This window comes from Elephas maximus, chromosome 3 (assembly GCF_024166365.1).
Source record: "Elephas maximus indicus isolate mEleMax1 chromosome 3, mEleMax1 primary haplotype, whole genome shotgun sequence".
Lineage (NCBI taxonomy): Eukaryota > Metazoa > Chordata > Mammalia > Proboscidea > Elephantidae > Elephas > Elephas maximus.
In genome coordinates this window covers 195042334-195061780 of record NC_064821.1, presented here as the reverse complement: position 1 = coordinate 195061780, position 19447 = coordinate 195042334, and the positions used below count along the sequence as shown (strand labels likewise).

The 19447-nt window shown below is 42.3% G+C and overlaps 1 protein-coding gene across 7 annotated transcripts in view; it reads right to left on the bottom strand.

Annotated features, from left to right (window-relative positions):
• LOC126073781 (SLAM family member 9-like) overlaps positions 1 to 19447 on the bottom strand; it is a 72822-nt gene that overhangs the window by 38431 nt on the left and 14944 nt on the right. For 3 of the 7 annotated variants that reach the window (XR_007516845.1, XR_007516844.1, XR_007516846.1), the window contains exons 3-6: positions 8856 to 9152; positions 7117 to 7254; positions 6841 to 6929; positions 6235 to 6557 (exon numbers count right to left, since the gene is read on the bottom strand). Coding sequence is in view for 3 of the 7 variants with exons in the window: in XM_049880843.1 (XP_049736800.1) it covers positions 6480 to 6557; positions 6841 to 6929; positions 7117 to 7254; positions 8856 to 9152 (602 nt within the window). In the remaining 4 variants the exon portion in view is untranslated. Of the gene's footprint in view, positions 1 to 2488; positions 6558 to 6840; positions 6930 to 7116; positions 7255 to 8855; positions 9153 to 19447 lie in introns of those variants that run through there. The other 4 variants (XM_049880843.1, XM_049880845.1, XR_007516847.1 and 1 more) reach the window with 2 other exon arrangements.

Genomic DNA, 19447 nt, shown 5'->3' with positions numbered 1-19447 from the left:
ATTTTACAAAGATTCCATGTAGGCCAAAGGATTCAGTTCTCAAAACTGACCAGGCACCAGAAACATCCACTGACTTTTAAAAATATAGATGAAGACCAGTTTGAGGGTGGGGTCCAGGCATCTGTGCTTTTCAAAGGTGCGGCCAGAATTTTCTAAACCCTGAGGAACAGCCAGGATTGTGAGCAATTCATAGGGATTCTCCATCTGAATCAATTACAGCAAAAATTTCACTTTGTCTATACTTTCTAGACAGATCCAGAGATGCTTAGCGTTGATTTCGATAAGGAGTCATTTGAACACAATAGAAAGTGAAAGAGGGAACAGGAGAATAAAGACTTCAACTGGTTTCCAAAATGATAAGCTTCCTATTAGCATAAATGTGGTTTACTCTTTTAAAACACAGTTCTATCATGCCAGTGCCCTATTCAAAAATTTTAGTAAATTTCTTATAAGTGTTATAGAAAATCTGATGATACAGGAAAAGAGACAGAACCCTGAAGATAACTGCTGTTGACTGCTTGGCATATCAACTTTTAGACTTTCTTTATGATCACATCAACATATGTGTATTTATTTTTATAAAACCAGGATAATACTACATATACTGTTGCATAACACACTTAATATTCCATGAACATCTTCCTATTTAAATATACAAAAATGCACCTTATTCTTTTTATTATCTAAGTATTATTCTGTCATGTGGATAGACCATAATTTATTTAACCTGCATAATGCAATAGTCAAGAGTGAAACTCCAAAGTCTGAATCACAGTTCAGCCATTTATTAACCCTGCGATCTTGGGCAAGTTCATCGATTTCTGAGGTTTGCAGTTTCCTGGGAATAATAATGGTATATGCATATCAGGATTTGCAGTTTACTCTGAAGTCCTGTTTCCCCTCAGTATTCAACAGCCCGGACTAAACGTACCTTCACATCCCTGTGATAAGTGCTATGGAGAAAAAGAGCCAGGAGGAGTAATGAGGATGCCAGGAGGAAGCTGCAGTTTTAAATAGGGAGCTGGAGTAGAACTCACTAAGAAGATAACAATCGTGCAAATGCCAGAAGAAGGTGAGGAAATGAGACATGAAGATACCCGAAGGAAAAGAATTTCAGGCAGAAGCAAAAAGCTTGAGACAGAAGCATGACTGGTATATTCAAAAAATACAAACAAGGCCAGTGTGGTCTAAAATCAAGGTTTCAGCAGGTTGTGCTCCTTTCTGGAAGCTCTAGGAAAGAATCCATTTCCCGATCATTCAGGTAGTTGGCAGCACCCAGTTCCATGTGGTTGCAGGAATGGGGTCTTGATCTTCTTGCTGACTGTAAACTGAGGGCTATTCCACCTTCTAGTGGCTGCCTTATTCCTTGGCACATGGCCCACTGTTCCTCCATCTTCAAAGTCAGGAACAGCAGGTTGAGTCCTTCTTACATCAAATCTCTGACCCACTCTTCTGTCTTTTCTTCCTCTGCTTTTAAGGACTTTTGTCATTAGATTGGGCCCACCTGTGTAATCCAGGATACTGTCCCCACCAAAGGTCCTTAACCTTAATCATGTCTGCAAAGCTCCTTCTGCCATGTAAGGCAACATATTGACAGAATCCAGGAATCAGGATGTGGACATCTTTGGGGACTATTGTTCTGCCCACAACAACATAGGTGATACTGAAGAGAAGAAGTCTGAAAACTGAATCCTGGGGTGTAGAGGTGGGAGACATGAGAAAGAAACCAGTAAAGGAAACTCAGGAGCACCCAGTGACTAGGAGGAAAAGAACGGTGAGTGCTGAATGTGAAGTGAAGACGGTGTTTCATGGGCAGAATGTTCAATGTGTCAATCGCTGCTGAGAAGTTAAGGAAGATGAGGACTGAGAATTGACTACTGGATTTAGCATCATGGGGTTCTTGGGAGGCCTTGACAAGAGCAATGTCAGTGGATCGCTGGGGGAAGTGCAGGATTAGAGAGAATTCCAGAGAAAAAGGGGGGAGTTGGAAAGAGGAAATATATGTAAGTCTTTCAGGAATTTTGCTATAAATTGAAGCAGAGAAATGGGACAGTACTAGAAGGGAGTTGAGTTTATAAGATTCTTTTAATGAAAGAAATTACAGTATGCCTGCGTACTGATAAGAATAATCCAGTGTAGATTTTTTAAAACAGCTAGTGCAGGGTAGAATTTGGGGAGTGATGACACCGCATAGGCAAACAATGGAATCTGGAGCCCAAGAGGAGCACCAGACTTACAGGAACCAAGATTGTTCAAAGTCACAAGGGCAAAGGCAGAACGTACTCTTTCAGATGCAGGGCGGTGGGTAGGTCTGATGATGGAGTTTGTGGAAGTTCTTCTGATTACTTCTATACTGTCAGTGTAATAAAAGGCAAAGTCATCTGTTGTGAATTAGAATGGGGAAGAGGAATTGGGGTTTAAGGAGAGACAAGACATGGTCATTATTGCAGTTTCCTAGAGCTATTATCACAGAAAGACAACAAGTGAGTGGCTTTATAGAAGAGAAATTTATTTTCTCACAGTTCAGGAGGCTAGAAGGCTGGATTCAGGGCATTGGCTATAGGCGATGGCTCTCTCAGTGTGTCAGCTCTGGGGGGAGATCTTTTGTCACTTTCAGCTTGTATTCCTCAGTTTCTTGGCGAACTTCCTGTGGCATCGATCTTTCCCACTTCTGCCTGCTTGTCTCTGTGTCTATGCTGCTGTTTATATCACTCAGAAGTATTTAGGTTTCAGACATACCCTATACTGGCATGGCCTCATTAACATAACGAAGAAACCCTTTCTCAAATGGGATCACATCACAGGTAAAGGGGTTAGTATTCCAACACACATTTTGGGGGACATGATTCAATCCATAACCGATATCTAAGAGATTGGGAGAGTGAATGGACTAAAAATACTTATCAAGTTTGCAGCTCAAGGGCTCCAATGAGATCGTGAATTTATGAGACCAGTCAGCATTTGCACTATTTGTTCCCCCCACCACCCATATATTCCATTGTCATAAGGGAAAGTGGCTGGATTTCAAGTACATCTGGAACTAGGAATTCAAGTGCCTTTCAAATATTCTCCTCTTGTCTAAGAGAGTCCACCTCATTCTTTCCCTCTGCAAATCAGCTGCTCTGCTTCTCAGGTCCATGTGATGGGAAATGTGGCCAACAACTAAGCCTCCATTTTGCCTGTTAATATCCAGGCATTCAAAGAAAGGACCTTCCCTTTCTCTACTTCCAAGTTAATAATGACTCTGATTGGCCTATTGAGTTCAGGTGCCTAAAAGCCTGGACTTAGCAACTGTGGCTCCTTAGATTTGCTCAGTGCCTTTGGAATTCATGAATTTCACCATAATGGCCAGGAGAAAACAAATGAGTAAAGACACAGAAGGCAGTAGAAAGGGTGCTGAAATAGTCCAGGCATGAATGATAATATGAGAGCCGGACCGGAGCTCTGAGATGAGAAAGTGACAAAGATCTCTGAGATGAGAGATAAGAATGAAAGAGTGAGAATGGGATACAGGAAGGTTACCAGAAAACAGAAAAAAGCCTGTTGCTGTCGAGTCAATTTCGACTCATAGTGACCCTATATAAAGGATAACCCAATGGAAAATAATGCTAGTTGAGGTCTGGGATGAGCCAGAAGGAGTGAAACTATGATCCCCTGTGACCCCATCATGCTTTGCAAGAGAGAGCAGACAGGTCTAGGCCCCAATCATGCCTCTGCCACTTTCTACTCAGAACTTGCATGAGGTATGTAACTTCTTTGGATTTTAGTTTCTCTACCTATAAAATGGGTATTTCTGCCTCACAGAATCACTGAGGTTTAAATAAGAAGCTTATATCAGACCTATTGAATGCTGTTATGAATAATAATGCACAGATAGAACTGGTTTGAGGATGAGGATGCTAATATGCAGGACACATTTTGCATGGAAAAAGTAGGAACTTGGTAAAGGACTCAAGACAAGGAGGCCTCTCCCCTCAGATGTCTGTCTAGTCTGCCCCAGAGTAAAGAGTCCTTCAATCCACAAGCCCCAACCCACCAAAGCCCTATTCTTTATTTAAGGTGAAATTTCTTTTTCAGCCACCAGTTCCATCAACAATGTGAGCTCAGCGGGAGTTGGAGCACCTGAGTGAGAAGTCTAGAGCCCTTGGGAGAGAACTCAGTGCTTTATTTGGGAGAAGGGACAGAAACAGGCAGAGGATATTCCTGTCTGAGTATTTCCAGGACTCCAAGGTCTGCAGTGGCCATGTGGTAAAGGGGTAAGATAGGAACTTTAGAATTATCCAGTGTTGGATTTAAAGATTTGCTCTGCCACCAACTAGCCAACAATTTCGGTTTCCTCCCGTAAAAATGGGGATAATAATATCTACCATCAAAAGCTCTTTTAAGAATTAAACGAAATATTTGTAAAATGACTGGGACAAAATCTGGTCTTTACAGACTCAGGAAAGCCTGGTTTCCTTCCTCTGTTTCTTCCTGCCCTAGGTTGGGTGGGAAGGTCACTGGGTAGTCACATCTCACACTGCTCTTGGGCTGATGAACATTGATGCCCAGCCGTGACTGGTCACCAGGGAAGCCAGGTGAGGAGATGGCAACTCTCTGTCTTTCAACTTTGTGCTCAGCCTGAGGGGAAGAGATCAGAGACTGGGCCCTGTTATGGCTCCTCCTTCTTCGCCCATCCCACCATGCAGCAGGCTCCTAGCATTGCTTCATAATGCTCAAGCCCTTACAGAGACCCTGTTCAAACCTTTGCCTTCTGAGGTCAGAAATGGGGCAGCTGAGCTGAGCTGAGGTGGGAAGGGAACCGAGAGGAATCTAGGCCACCATACAGGCCACGGCAGTTCCTGGTAGTAAAGTCAGCCCATCTGTAACACAGGAGCTGGGCCCGAGAAAGGAGGGGGAGGCTCCAAGGAGGTGAGGACCCACAAGCAGAGAAGCACCTACACACCACAGTACATGCTACACCAGATTCTTGGTCAACATGTGGCTGGAGATGGAATGGGAAAGTCCCCACCTCAGACCTCTGAACCACATGAGGTCATGAGTGGTCGTTGTGTCCTCCACTGTTTTCAAAGGGAGCTACCATTGAGACCACTTATAGCCTCTGTGCTCCATGTTACTGTCTGCTAATCCCCTGTAGGAGTAGGAGGAAAGGTGGCCCAGACCCTTCAAAGAGGTGTGTGTCTCCTTGGCACTGCCCCCCCCATCATGCCATCATCCTCCTCAGGGAGCCCCAGATTAGGTCCCGCAGGGTAGATACGTGACTTCAATCCAGGGCAGACTGTGGCAGGGTCCAAGGTGTTTGGAAAGATCAGAAGTACGAGAGGTCATTTACAAACATTTGGAATCCAGACAGACCCCATGGAAAAGTTAGCTTGGATAGGGTATGTGGGTAGGATAAGGTGGATTACAACAGGCAGGAGTGAGGGCAGAGAACAAGGAAAAAGAACCTCATTCCAGGCAAAGAAGAGGCCTACCAAGGGTTTGGTGGGGGAAGATGGCCAATGTAAAGCATGGCAGGGGGAGCTGGGAGCTCAATAGAAGAGCAGGCTGGAGAGGGTGGATCCGAACTTCCTACAGCCTTAAGGTGTCAGAGCTCGAAGCAGCCTTAGCATGGCAGGGAGGGCTGGGAAGTGGATTGGGAGGACACTGCATATCTGTTCTTTCCATAAAGTGCCCTATCCTGGACCAGGGGAAGAGCTGGGGCTATTTATCTAAGAGGAAAGCCCCCAACTTTGGCCTCCTGGAGTCATGGATAACACAAGTTCCTCTTCCCACTCCACAGGAAGGAAGGTTTGGGGCCCATGGCTGAGTCTAAGACTTAGGTCCAGATTAGTACAGGTGGCAAGGAGGAGGGCTCTGGCCCATCTGTATAATATATGCTATGCAGCCACACACACACACACACACACACACACACAGCCCACTACACCCAAGGAGCCCTACAAAAGGTTGGCAAAGGAAGACTTAGGCCAGTCCTTTTGTAGGCTCTCACCCATCCATGCTTTTTCCATCAAGCCCCAACTCAGGATCCGGATCCCAGATCCTAACTCCCTTCTCATGGCATGGTCAACACCTCTACACAGTCCTTATGCCTGGCCTTGTGTTCTCAGAAAGACACACACCTGTGACACAGAAGAGGCTGTGGAAATTTGCCATGTGCACACTAGTTGGGTTCCTCTTTGGGAAAAGAAGAGAATATTTCACAAGCCAGGTCAATGGCAGAAGAGAGCTTACCCTGCAATCCTGAGCATCCTGAGTATGCAGGCAGCCTGGGGAAGGCTGGAGGGGACAGGCGAGCAGAGGAAAGGACAGGGTCACATGTGTGCAGGGAGCTGTGGTCAGGAAGGTCAGGGTAACACAGACCGTGGGCCTCAGGAGCTGGACCACAGCTAGAAAGGCAGGTAACTGCAGGGTGACAGACTCAGAGTGGTGGTGTCCCAGGAGTTCCAGATTCTCCTGCCTCCTCCAGTTTACAGATTTCACTGGCCTGGTTTACAGATTTCACTGTAGACAGTAGTGACAGTCCTCTTTTCTTCCATATGTTGCCCACGGATACCCTAGGAATGCAAAACAGGGTTCCTGGAAGAGCAGGGGATCGGGTGGCAACCAAGGGACCCACGTAGTACCAGCGCCTGGTGATACCCACTGCTTATGAATTCCCCCAAAGCATCAAACACTACGCTGACTCAAATTGCATTGTCTTAGTAAATACCCTTGATTTTCCTAGAAGTGGAAGAGTCAGTGGGCCCAGAAACAACAGATTCTGGGATTTGGTAGGCCCAGGGCTGGGCAGTAAAGGTCTTGGGAGTGCCCAGACTGGCCACCTTTCCCAGCTCTCACCTTCTTGCCCTTCGGAGGCTCCTGCTGGCTCAGCATTGCATAGTGGAGGTCACCATCATTGTCCCTGCAGGCCTCTTGCAAACCTGGACCTGAGCCACACACAGAGAGGAGCTTAACTCTGTACCTTGGAAACCTGTATGCCTCCTCCCCTGCCATGAACTCCAAGGCCATGGCCACACCCCCATCCCTTCTGCAGGGCTCACTCCCTGTGCAGCAAGATGTAGGAGGGTCTAGTCGGGGAGAGTGTCTGAGCCTGGAAGGAGAAGTGCAACCTGCCTCTTCCAGTCTCCATCTTCTTCTTCTTTCCACATGTCTTCCAGAGGAACAGTCCAGCTACCAGTGTCACCAGCACAGCCATGAAAGCCCCAAGGATGATTCCCAGGGAGCTTGCCCCGTCCAGTCCTGTTTCCCTCTCTAGAGAGAGTGAAGAAAGGTAAGGCAAGAGAGAATTTGAGATACCCATTGTCAAGAGGACTTAGAAAGAGAACAGGTGGGGAACTCTCATACACCTGGTTCAGAAGCTGAAGGAGGGAGAGGCTTGGCAGGCCCACTCATTCACCCAGTTACTGAGCTCCTACTTGGTACTAGGAATGCTGACAGGAACGAGGTGTGCTCTGCACCCTCAAGGAGCCATCACACTGCCCAACAAAGGGATTGCAGCTGTGACAGAGGTTTGTACCTTATACGCAAGTCTTCAGGGAAGGCTTTCCAGAAAAGGTGATATGTAAGCTGAGTCTTGGAGGAGGATTAAGAGTTCCCCAGACATTGAGGATGGGTGAGGCATTCCACAAAGGAGGAGCACGATGTTCAGAAAATGGCTGTGTCAAAATGCCAGCCCCCTGGGCATGGCCAGCAGCCTGGCCGCAGCAGGAGGATGGGGCACAGGTCAGGGAGGAGCGGTAGGCATGGAGGACCAGAAAGAGGCAGGTGTCTGGTCCCAGAGGTATTATGGGCCATGCTAAATGTTGAACTTTATCTGATATTCTAGGATGAGGGAGGAGGGTTTTAAGTTATGTTGTGACACCATCAGATCCCTCCAGTAACAGTGAAAGGTGGGTTAGAGAGGACGAGGCTACACATTGGATACCAATTCATTCATTCATTCAATGAAACGCTGATCCCAAGCACACTTTGGCCAAATGCTGAGATACAAAGGAGAACAAGATATAGCCCCTGCCCTCAGAACCTTCCAGCCTATGGAGTAGACAAATGCCTAAACAGGTCATTCCTACTCAGCACAGGATGTGCTGTGATAAAAGGAGGCCCAGGGCAGAGCCCTAGTACCACATAGATGCCTCCTTAAAGCAGGTAATGGCCAAGGGCAGAACAAGGTATAGCACTTATGGGGCCCCGTGCGAAATGCAAATGTGGGGCCTCTTGTTCAGAAATTATTAATTTTTGATATTAAATTAAAATTAGTTCAATTAAAAATTTGAAGACATAAATACAGAGCTTTAAACCCAGTGCAGTACCCTTCAGAACACAGGACCTGTGTGACTGCACAGGTCTCACACCTCAGAAGCTGGAAATGGCTGTAGGAAATCCTTCAAAAAGAGTAAGAAGAAAGCGAAGGACTTGGGACATGGAAGGGCTGGTAGCACAAGACTCGTTCACGGAACTCCAAGCAGTTAGGTGTAAAGTGTCTGCGACTGGAAACATGGACACAGAAGAATTTACATCCAAGTCCTATAAGGACTCGCTGAAGGTCAGACAACACAGACAAAGAACACAATCAGGACCACTCTGGAAGCACAATGGATGGTGGATGCAGAAGGGGGAGACTTGAGGTGGGCAGAGCTGTGGGAAAGTACTGTCTGTATCAAAGCAGAGAGGTATGGAGGTGAGAGACATTTACAAGCAGAAACAATTTGGATGTGATTCCCAAACATCTGTAGGGGTAACCAGGTGGAATGTGGTGATAATACACATGACGAGGAGAAAAACCTTGAGCCCCTCACACCCCAGTGCCATCTGAATTCCACGAGTGCCCCTCCTCTCCAATAGGTCCCACTCACCAAGGAAGCAGACTTTCCCCAGGTCTAAGGTGACATTTTTCTGGTCCTCGGAGTTGCTGATCACACAGGTGAGGCTGGCATTGGGCTGTCTCAGGGGCAGCCTTTCAGCCAGGGTCCAGGAGTTAGTGCCAGATCCTGAAGTTTCTCTCTGCTCCTGGTTCTTGGGGAAGATCTCGCTCTCCCAAGTCAGGTTCAGGTTCTTTCTGGCCCCTGGGGCCCTGCACTCTAGGGTAACATTGCACCAGCCTGGTGTGATGGACCGTGACTGGACCAGGATCTGGGGGAGGGGGACAGGCTCTGGGATAAAAAAAAGAAAGAAAGAAACAATGCCTTACATGTGTGGAGCACATTACAGGTCACATTTTTACATCACTATCTCACTGAGGTCTCAGCACACTATCTCACTGAGGTCTCAGCAACCTCCTTATAAAGTAGGTGGGATATTTTACAGATGAAGAAACTGAGGCTCAGAGAGGTAACAATTTGCCCAAAGCTAAATAATGAGCTACTGACAAGAGAATCCAAGATTTCTCCTTGGGATGGGAGCCATAGAGTTGAGTCTTTTGTGATTTCACTAGATTGAGCAAGTTTTAAGGATCTCTTACATGAAAATGAAGGCAGGACATTAGATGTCACACACTTTCCAGAGGCCCAGTGTTTCTAAGAAATTGGGGCCTTTCCTGGAAGGGGAATAAATCTGGGACAGAAGGGCTTGTCCAGGTCCAGGGCCCTTGCTCTGCTTCTCTAGCTTAGAAGAAGCCCAATGACTGCACAGCCATTCTGGGGTAGGACGTCAGGCTAACTTGGGGAGGCCAGAGAAAGGCCCCATCCCCCAAAGGTATAGACATTTGTGGGAGACACAGCAACAGCGACTAAGAACAACCATCCCTCATGTGGTTAGAATATGCCACTGAATTTGTGTGACAGACAGTAAGAGAAGCAACAGATTGACAAATTAGTCTTTGAAATCACATGGGACCTAAAGCTGCAGAAGCCACACTTTCCATAGCAGGATATTTCTCTATGCAGTGAGCAACTGTAGGGAAATAAAAAGTTGGCTAAGTGGGTTTCTTAAGAAGTTCTGGAGTAAGCTTTATCCTGCATCGATCAAGGCTCTTAGAGGTGGATGTGTGGTGTATTTTGTGAGTAAGGCTGCCCTCAGGCAGGTGCTGAGTGAGAGGAGAGGGCACCGGGGAGGACCAGCTACACACGGATTTCCAAATTGTGGTAGGTAGAATTATGGCTCCCCTAAGATCTCCATGTCCTAATCCTTGTAATCTATGACTATGTTAGGTTACATGGCAAAGGTGAATTAAGGTAACAGAGAAATTAAGGTTGCCAGTCAATTGACCTTAAAATAGGGAGAATATGCTGGATTATCCAGGTGGACAGTGTACAAACAAAAGGGTGGAAGAGGGATGCAAGAGAGGAGGTCAGAGTGACATGAGAAAGATTTGAAGCATCATTGCTGGTTTTGAAGGTGGCAGAAGGAACCATGAGCCAAGGAATGTGGGTGGCCTCTAGAAGTGGGAATAGGCAAGAAAACTGTGTTGATCTCCTCACAACAAGAAAAAAAACTAAATATCTGAAAATCAGCAATTCTTCTTAAATCCATCAGAGAATTGAGGTCACAGAGCAAACCGCTGCCCTGAAAGCTGAAGAGTCAGGCTGAGCAACAACAGAGAATCAATGCTTACCAGGATCAGAGACGACCATTGCCAACACCGTTGCTGCTGGTTGCAGTATCAAATAAAAAAACAAAACAAAACCTGTTGCTACTGAGTTGATTCTGAATTACAGCGACCCTACTGGTCTGTGTTTCAAGACGGGTCAGGTGGGTAGCCGACATCACCACCGACCCTGTGTGCTCGCTCTGCTGTGGCTGACACGGCGTGGCACCTGGAGAACCCCCCAGGCCCAACTACTGGTCGCTATGAGTAGAACTGCCCCATAGGGCTTCCAAGGAGCACGTGGTGGATTCAAACTGCCAATCTTTTGGTTAGCAGCTGTAGCTTTTAACCACTATGCCAGTATCAAATAAGGATACCTAAAGAGTAATTGGAAACTCTGGTGGCATAGTGGTTAGTACTACAGCTGCTAACCAAGAGGTTGGTGGTTCAAATCCACCAGGTGCTCCTTGGAAACTCTATGGGAGACTTCTACTCTGTCCTATAGGGTCACTATGAGTCAGAATCGACTCAATGGCAGTGAGTTTTTTTTTAAAAGAGTAATTAATTGCAGTAGACTGAGGTTGGACTAGCTTGGGAGATAAATCTCCTAGAAGTGTGGAGGGAGGGCTCCCACACTTCTAGGAATTTTATCTCAAGGAGCCACCCCAGGCTTTTATCTTGAAGCTCAAAGAAAAATCCCCTTGTGTGTCTGGCATGAAAAAGGGGAAAATAATATTTTAAAATAATGGTCTATTTTCCTTGACAGTGGCACACCCTCAAGGGAAACTGTGTTTTATTAGAGCCAAACTGAATTGGAAGAGAATAAATACCCAGCTCCAGCCCCATCTAGCCTTCCCCATGAAAGAGGAGAACTGCCAAATTGTAACTCCTTCTAGCCTTCAACGTGGTGTAAAGGAAGTATCCAACTACAGGCCTCTCTAGCCTTCCGATTTCACCTAATGGGTGGGAGAAAAAAGCTGAGAAGCACTTGTGAAACCACAGCCCAGGGGCACAACCTTACCAAAAGATTTAGACCTAGTTATAAGATCATACAATGCCCTTCCAAAACATCACCATACATCAATATCAGGAGAACTTTACAACTGAAAGAACCTGAGTCCTTCTTATCTGATAAATCATGTCCCATTTTCAACAAAAATTTACAAAACATGTCAAAAAAGAAAAAACAATATGAAGGATAGGGTAAACATCAGAACCAGACTCAGATGTGGCTAAGATATTAGAATTATCAGACCAGATATTTAAAATAACTATTATTAATATATGAGTCCCTGTGTGTCACAAATGGTTAAGCAGTCTGCTACTAACCAAAAGGTTGGTGTTTTGAACCCATCCAGAGGCTTCTCAGCAGAAGGGTCTGGCAATTTACTTCCAACAGTCGTAGCTATTGAAAGCCCTATGTGCAGGTCTACTCTGAAACACACAGGTTGCCAGGAGTCAGAATTGACTTGACAGAAAGCGGTTTGTTTTTGTTTTATTTTATTTTATTTTTATGATTAATATGCTAAGGGCTGTAATGGAAAAAGTGGACAACATGAAAGAATAGATAGGTAATCTAGTTAAAAAATTGAAAATCTAAGTAATATACAGGCCAAAAACATACAGAAGGAAGTGTAAAAAATCAAAAACACCATTACAGATATAAAGAATGCCTTTAATGGACTGAACGAATCAGTGACCTTGAAGACATCTCAGTAGAAACTTCACAAACTAAAAACCAAACAGAGAAAAGACTGAAAAAAAAAGAACAGAATATCCAAGAACTACTGGGTTGGGATGGGACAATTACCAAGGGTGTAATACATGCATAATGGGAATACCAGAAGGAGAAAAAAGAGGAAAAGGAACAGAAAGAATATTTGAAGTAATAACCACTAAGAATTTTCTAAAACTGGAAATCGCACCACGGATCCAAGAAGCTCGGAGAACACTAATCAAAAAATATACCAAAAACTACACATAGGCATATAATATATTCAAACTGAAAATCAATGACAAAAAGAAAATCTTGAAAATGAAACAATATATATAAATACACATATATATATGTCTTACCTATAAAGAGGAAACCCTGGCGGCGTAGTAGTTAAGCGCTACGGCTGCTAACTAAAAGGTCGGCAGTTTGAATTCACCAGGCGCTCCTTGGAAACTCTATAGGGCAGTTCTAGTTTGTCCAATAGATTCGCTATGAGTCAGAGTCAACTGCATGGCAATGGGTTTGTTTGTTTTTTTTGTTTATTTGTTAGTTTTGTTTTGTTTTTTGGTTTTACCTATAAAAGAACAAGGATAAGAATTACATCAGACTTCTCTTCAGAAACCATGTAAGGAAAAAGAGAATGCAATGAAACATTTAGTGCTGAAAGAAAAAAAAACACAAACCTAGAATAGTGTACCCAGAAAAATTATCTCTCAAAAGTGAAGGAGAAATGAAGATTTTTTTCCAGAAAAAAAAAATCTTTTTTTAGAGAATTTGATGCCACTAGATGTGCCTTGCAAGAAATAATAAAAGAAGTTTTTCAGAGAGAAGGAAAATGACATAAGTCAGAAACTCAAATTTCTGTAAAGAAAAGCATCCAAACAAGAGTAAATGAAGATAAAGTGAAATCTTTTATTTTCTTATTCTTAACTGATCTAGCAGATAAAATTTTTTAAACAATATATTAGATAATTATAGTCTATGCATGAGTGAAATGTATCACAGCAATGTGAACACTAATAAGAGACAGGAGAGAGGAACTGAGAATACTCTGCTATAAGTTATTTGTACTAATCAGGAAGTGGAATAGTGTTATTTGAAAGGGGACTTAGATTAATTGTAAATATATATTGCAAACTCTAGGACAACTATTACAAATACTTTTAAAATAGTATAATTGATATGTTCCCATGAAAATGGAATCATACAAATTGCCTAGTTAAAACAAGACAAAGCCAAAAAAAAAAGAAGAAGAAGAAAGGGTTGGGGGGGACAAAGAAAGAAAGTAATGAATTAAAAAAAAATAGAAAGCATAAAAATATTGTGGATATTAATTTAATCATATCAATAATCACTTTAACTGTGAATAGTCTAAATATATCCATTAAAAGGCAGAGCATATTAGAGTAGTTTAAAAAAAAAAAAAGACCCAACTATATGTTGTGTACAGAAACTCACTTTAAATATGAAGTGAGATATATACAATGCTGACACTAGTCAATAGAAAACTAGAATAGCTACATTAATTTCAGATAAAGAAGATTTTAGAGCAAGAAAAATTATCAGGGATAGAGGAGAACTACATAATCATTAAGAGGCCCATTCTCCAAAAAGACATAACGATTGTTAATGTGTATGCACCTAAAGACAGAGTCAAAATACATGTGGCAAAACTAGTATAACTGCAAGGAAAAATAGAAAAATTCACTATTCTACTTGGAGACTTCAAAACTGTTCTAGCAGTGATTGACAGATCCAGCAGGCAGAAGATAAGCAAGGATACAGTTGAATTGAATAGCACCATCAGTCAACTGGATCTAATTGACCTTTAGAGAGTACTTCACCCCAAAACAGCAAAATACACATTCTTCTCAAGCCCACATGGAACATTCACCAAGATAGACCAACCACATCCTGTGCTATACAATACACCTTAACAAATAAAGACTATAGAAATTATATAAAATATGCTTCACAGATCACAATAGAGTTAAACTTGAAATCAATAACAGAAATATAGCTGACAAATTTCAAAACATTTGGAGATTAAACAGGCTCTTAAGTAACACATGAGTCAAAGAAGCAGTCGTAAGAGAAATTTTAAAAATATTGAGCAAAATGAAAATACAACTTACCAAAATTTGTGGGATGCAGTGAAAGCAGTGCTTAGAGGGAAATTTATAGGATTAAATGCATATATTAAAAAGAAGAAGGATCTAGAATCAATAACCTAAGCTTCCATCTTTGGAAACTCAAAAAGAAAAACAAATTAAATCCAAAGTAAACAGAAGAAAAGAAATAAATAAACAAAAATTAGAGCAGAAATCAGTGAAATTGAGTAGAGGAAATTAATAGAGAAATCCAAAGAAACCAAAAACTGGTTCTTTGAAAAGATTAACAAAATTGATAAACCACTAACCAGAAAAAAAAAAAAGAGAGAGAATGCACAAATTACCATCACAACTGATCCTATGAACATCAAAAAGGTACTAAGAAAAATAAGCAACACTTTGCCCACAAATTTGATAACTTAGATGAAATATATCAATTCCTCGAAAGGCACAACTTACCAAAACTCATACAAGAAGAAAAACGTAATTTAAATAGGCCTATAACTATTAAAGAAATCAAACAAACAATTAATAACCTTTCGAAACAGAAAGCACTAGGCCCAGGTGATTCACTGGTGAATTCAACCAAACATTTAAAGAAGGTTTGGCACCAATCTTTCTCAAGATCTCTCAAATAAAACAAACAAAATAGAAAATGACAGAACATTTCCGAACTCATTGTACAAGGTCAGCATTACCCTAATACTGAAACCAAACAAAGACATTACTAGGAAGAAAAATAGCAGATCATATCTCTCGTGAACATAGTGCAAACTCCTCAATAAAATATTAGATAATTGGATACGACAATGTATAAAAAGAATTACACACAATGGCCAAGAGGGATTTTTCTCAGATATGCAAGCCTGGTTCAACATTCACAAATCAATTAATGTAATTCATCATATCAACAGACTAAAGAAGAAAAATCATATGATCATATCAATAGATTCACAAAAAGCATTTGCTAAAATTCAACAGCCACTCGTGATAAAAGAAAAAGGAAACCTTTTAGGGAACTAGGAGTAGAGGATGTTATGGACTGAATTGTGTCACCCCTCAAATATGTGTTTGAGACCTAACCCAAATGCCCTGAATTCGGACTTCTAGCCTCCTGAATTAAGAAGAAATACATTTCTGTTCTTTAAAAACACCCACTTGAGGTATTTCAGTTATAGCAGCACTAAGAAACAAAGACACAACTTGGTACCAGAAAGTTGGGTACTGCTCTAACAAATACCTAAAATGTGGACATGGTTTTGGAATTGGGAAATGGTTAGAGGCTGGAGGAATTTTGATGTTATAAGAGCCTAGATTGCCTTGAGAGAGTACTGGTAAAATTATGAGCATTAAGGGTGATTCTCATGAAAGCTCAGAAAGAATTGAGAGCTGTGGGGAAAGCTTCTATTACCATGAATGGAATGTTGCTAAAAATGTGGATGTTAAATGTGCTTCTGGGGAGGCTTTAAAAGAAAAGATGAACAGGTTAGTAGGCAATGGGAGAAGGGCAATGCTTTTTATAAGTTGGCAAAGAACTTGTCTAAATCATGTTTGAATGATTTCTGGAAGGCAGAACATGTAACTAATGAACTTGGATATTTGGCTGAGGAAATTTCTAAGAAAAATCTTGAAGGGGCAGCATGGTTTCTCCTTGCCACTTACAGTAAAATGCGGAGGAAAGTCATAGACTTAAAAGTGAACTGTGCAAAGTGAAACCAGAAATGAAAGATTTGGAAAATGCCATTGTACAGATTAAGGACAAGTGTCCTGGAACTACACAATCTTTTGTGAAAGATTTGGCCTATGACTGATGGATCTAATCAACCACCCTAGCAGAAATTCCTTGAGCTTAGATTGAAAGGGACAGAGACAGGATGAAACGAAGAAAAGTTGTCACCTTCTGGAATTCTACAGGCAAGAAGTGGGCCAATGGAGCTACTTGGTTGTGGACATCTGTAGTCTGGCAAGAAAAGGAAGGTACCATCCTGGAACCAGTTTGGGGATCAGCAGAAATGTTGGAGGGAGCACTGGGGGGCAGGTAAGGGTGGACAGACCACCTCTTTGGTCTCAAAGAGTCAGGTCTCCACCACCATGGTTCCTAAGGATGGAGCTGCTGTTTAGGTGTACCAAGAGAATGGGGCCACTACCCAAAGTTGAGGGGACCAGGCTGCCATGTCAGTGGGCCAGGAGAACAGAGCAGCCAGGGCCAAGGGGGTACAGTCACCACTCACTTGGACCAGGAGAACGGGGCTGCCCAGAGCCAAGAGGAGCTGGGTTGCCATCCCAGTGGGCCTAGAAGGCAGGGCTGATGCCCACAGCCAAAGTGCCTCCACCCAGAATCCAGAGAGAATGACCAGTGTTCAGAATCTGAAAGGCAGAGCCATTGCTCACATGGTCCCAGGGAACGGATTATTTTCAAGCCTTGAGAGCTAAAGGAATTTGTTTTACTGGACTGTGGCCGTACTTGGTATTCACCACCCCTTCTTTCTCTCCAATTTCTCCCATTTGAAATGGAAATGCCTGTCTTGCACCTGTCTCACATTGTACTTTGGGAACAGATAACTTGTATTCTAGGTTTCACAGATCCACTGATGGAAAGATGTTTTGCCCTAGAATGGAACACACCCAGAGTCATACCCGATTTAGATGACTCAGAAGATGAGATTAGGATCTAGAATTGATGCTTTAATGGGATAAGACTTTTAGGATGATATCATAGGGTGACTATGTTTTATAAGATATGAACTTTGGAGGGCCAAGGGGTGTAATGTTATGGATTGATGTCCCCCCAAAAAATGTGTTGGAATCCTAACCCTTTTAACTGTGGATGTAATCTCGTTTGGGAATTGTGGGTTCTTCGTTCTGTGAATGAGGCCATGTTAATGTAGGCTGTGTCTTACATCTAATCACTTCTGAGTTATATAAGAGAACAACACTGACACAAAAGCAAACAAATGAGGGAAGACTGACACTGTCTGATGAAGACCAAGGCAGATGAATCTACAAGCCCAGAAACTTCTAGGATTGCCAGCTGTCTTAGTTATTGACTGCTGCTATCACTGAAATATCACAAATGGGTGGCTTTAACAAAAAACAATTTATTTTCCCACAGTTTAGAAGGCTAGAAGTCCAAATTCCAGGTGCCAGCCCAAGGGGAAGGCTTTCTCTGTCTACTCTGGAGGAAGGTCCATGTCTCTTCTGAGCTTCTGCTACTGGGCAATTTTCATGTGGCTTAGTATCTCTCTTCCCCAGTCTCTGCTTCTCTCACTTGCTTGTTTAATCCTTTTTATATCTCAAAAAAGATTGACTAGAGACACATCCTACACTAATCCTGCCTTATTAACATAACACAGACAACCCATTCCCAAATGATATGATAACCATAGGCATTGAGTCTAGGATTTGCAACATGTATTTTCAATCCATAACTAGAAGCTGAAATAGACAAGGGCATCTCCCTATACCTGATTCCCTAAATTTGGACTTCCAGCTTCCTGAACTGTGAGAAAATTAATTTCTGTTCTTTAAAAACACTACTTAGTGCAGTCACAGCAGCACTAAGAAACTAAGACAGAGAGGAACTTTCTCAACTTGATAAAGAACATCTACAAAAAACTACAGTTAATATCATACCTAATATCTAGTGGTGAGAAATCAGATACTATCCCCCTAAGATCAGAAACAAAACAAGAATGTCCCCTCTCACCACTCCTATTGGGCATCATAGTGGAAGTCATAGCTGATACAATTAGACAAGAAAAAGAAAGAGTATACAGATTGGGAAGGAAGAAATAAAGTTGTCTTTATTCACAGATGATATGATTATCTGTGCCAAAAATCTCAAAGAATTGACAAAATTGAAATAATAAGCAATAATAGTAAGGTAGCAGGATACATGATTAATACACAAAAGTAAATTATTTTTCTATACGCCATCAATGAACAATTGGAATTTGAAATTAAAAACACAACATTTACATGACCACCAAAAACAAGAAAGAAAAGAAATACTTAGTGTCATGGATTGAATTGTGTCCCGCAAAAATATCTGTCATCTTGGCTAGGTCAGGATTCCCAGTATTGTATGACTGTCTACCATTTTGTCATCTGATGTGATTTCCCTAAGTGTTGTAAATCCTATCACTATGATATAATGAGATGGATTAATGGCTGTTATATTGATGAGATCTACAAGATTAGATAGTGTCTTAAGGCAATCTCTTCTGAGATATAAAAGAGGGAAGCCAGCAGAGAGACATGGGGACCTCATACCACCAAGGAAGCAGTGCCAAGAGCAGAGCACGTCCTTTGGACCTGAGGTTCCTGTGCTGAGACATTCTTGGACCAAAGGAAGACTGATGACAAGGACATTCCTCCAGAGCTGACAGAGACAGAAAGCCTTCTGCTGGACCGGACACCCTGGATTTGGACTTCTAGCCTACTGGACTGTCAAAGAATAAACTTCTCTTTGTTAAAGTCATCCACTTGTGGTATTTCTGTTATAGCAGCGCTAGATGACCAACACACTTAGGTAAAAAGCTAACAACATACGTACAAGATCTATATGAGGAAAATTATAAAACCCTGATAAAAGAAATCAAAGACTAAATAAATGGAGAGGTGTTCCATGTTTCCATTAGAGATAGATAGATGATAGAGAGAGAGAGAAATAGATAGATAGATAGATGATAGATAGATAGACGATAGATTGATAGATAGATAGATGATGATAGACAGATAGATGATGATGATAGATAGATTGATTGATAGATAAACAGATAGAGAGATAGGTAGACAGACAGATAGATAGTTGCCATGTTAACTCTGACTCATGGCGACCTTATGTATAATATGTATAACACAACAAAATGTTGCCTGGTTCTACATCGTCCTCATGATCTCCAGCATATTCAAGTCCATCATTGTGGATTCTGTATCCATTTATTTCACTGAGGGTCTCCCTCACCCTTGCTGGCCCTCTACTTCATCAAACATGATGTCCCTCTTCAGCAGTTGATCCCTCCTGATGATGTGTCAAAAGAAAGTGAGTCAAAAAATATTCTGTTGTAATTCATAAGGTTTTCACTGCCTAAA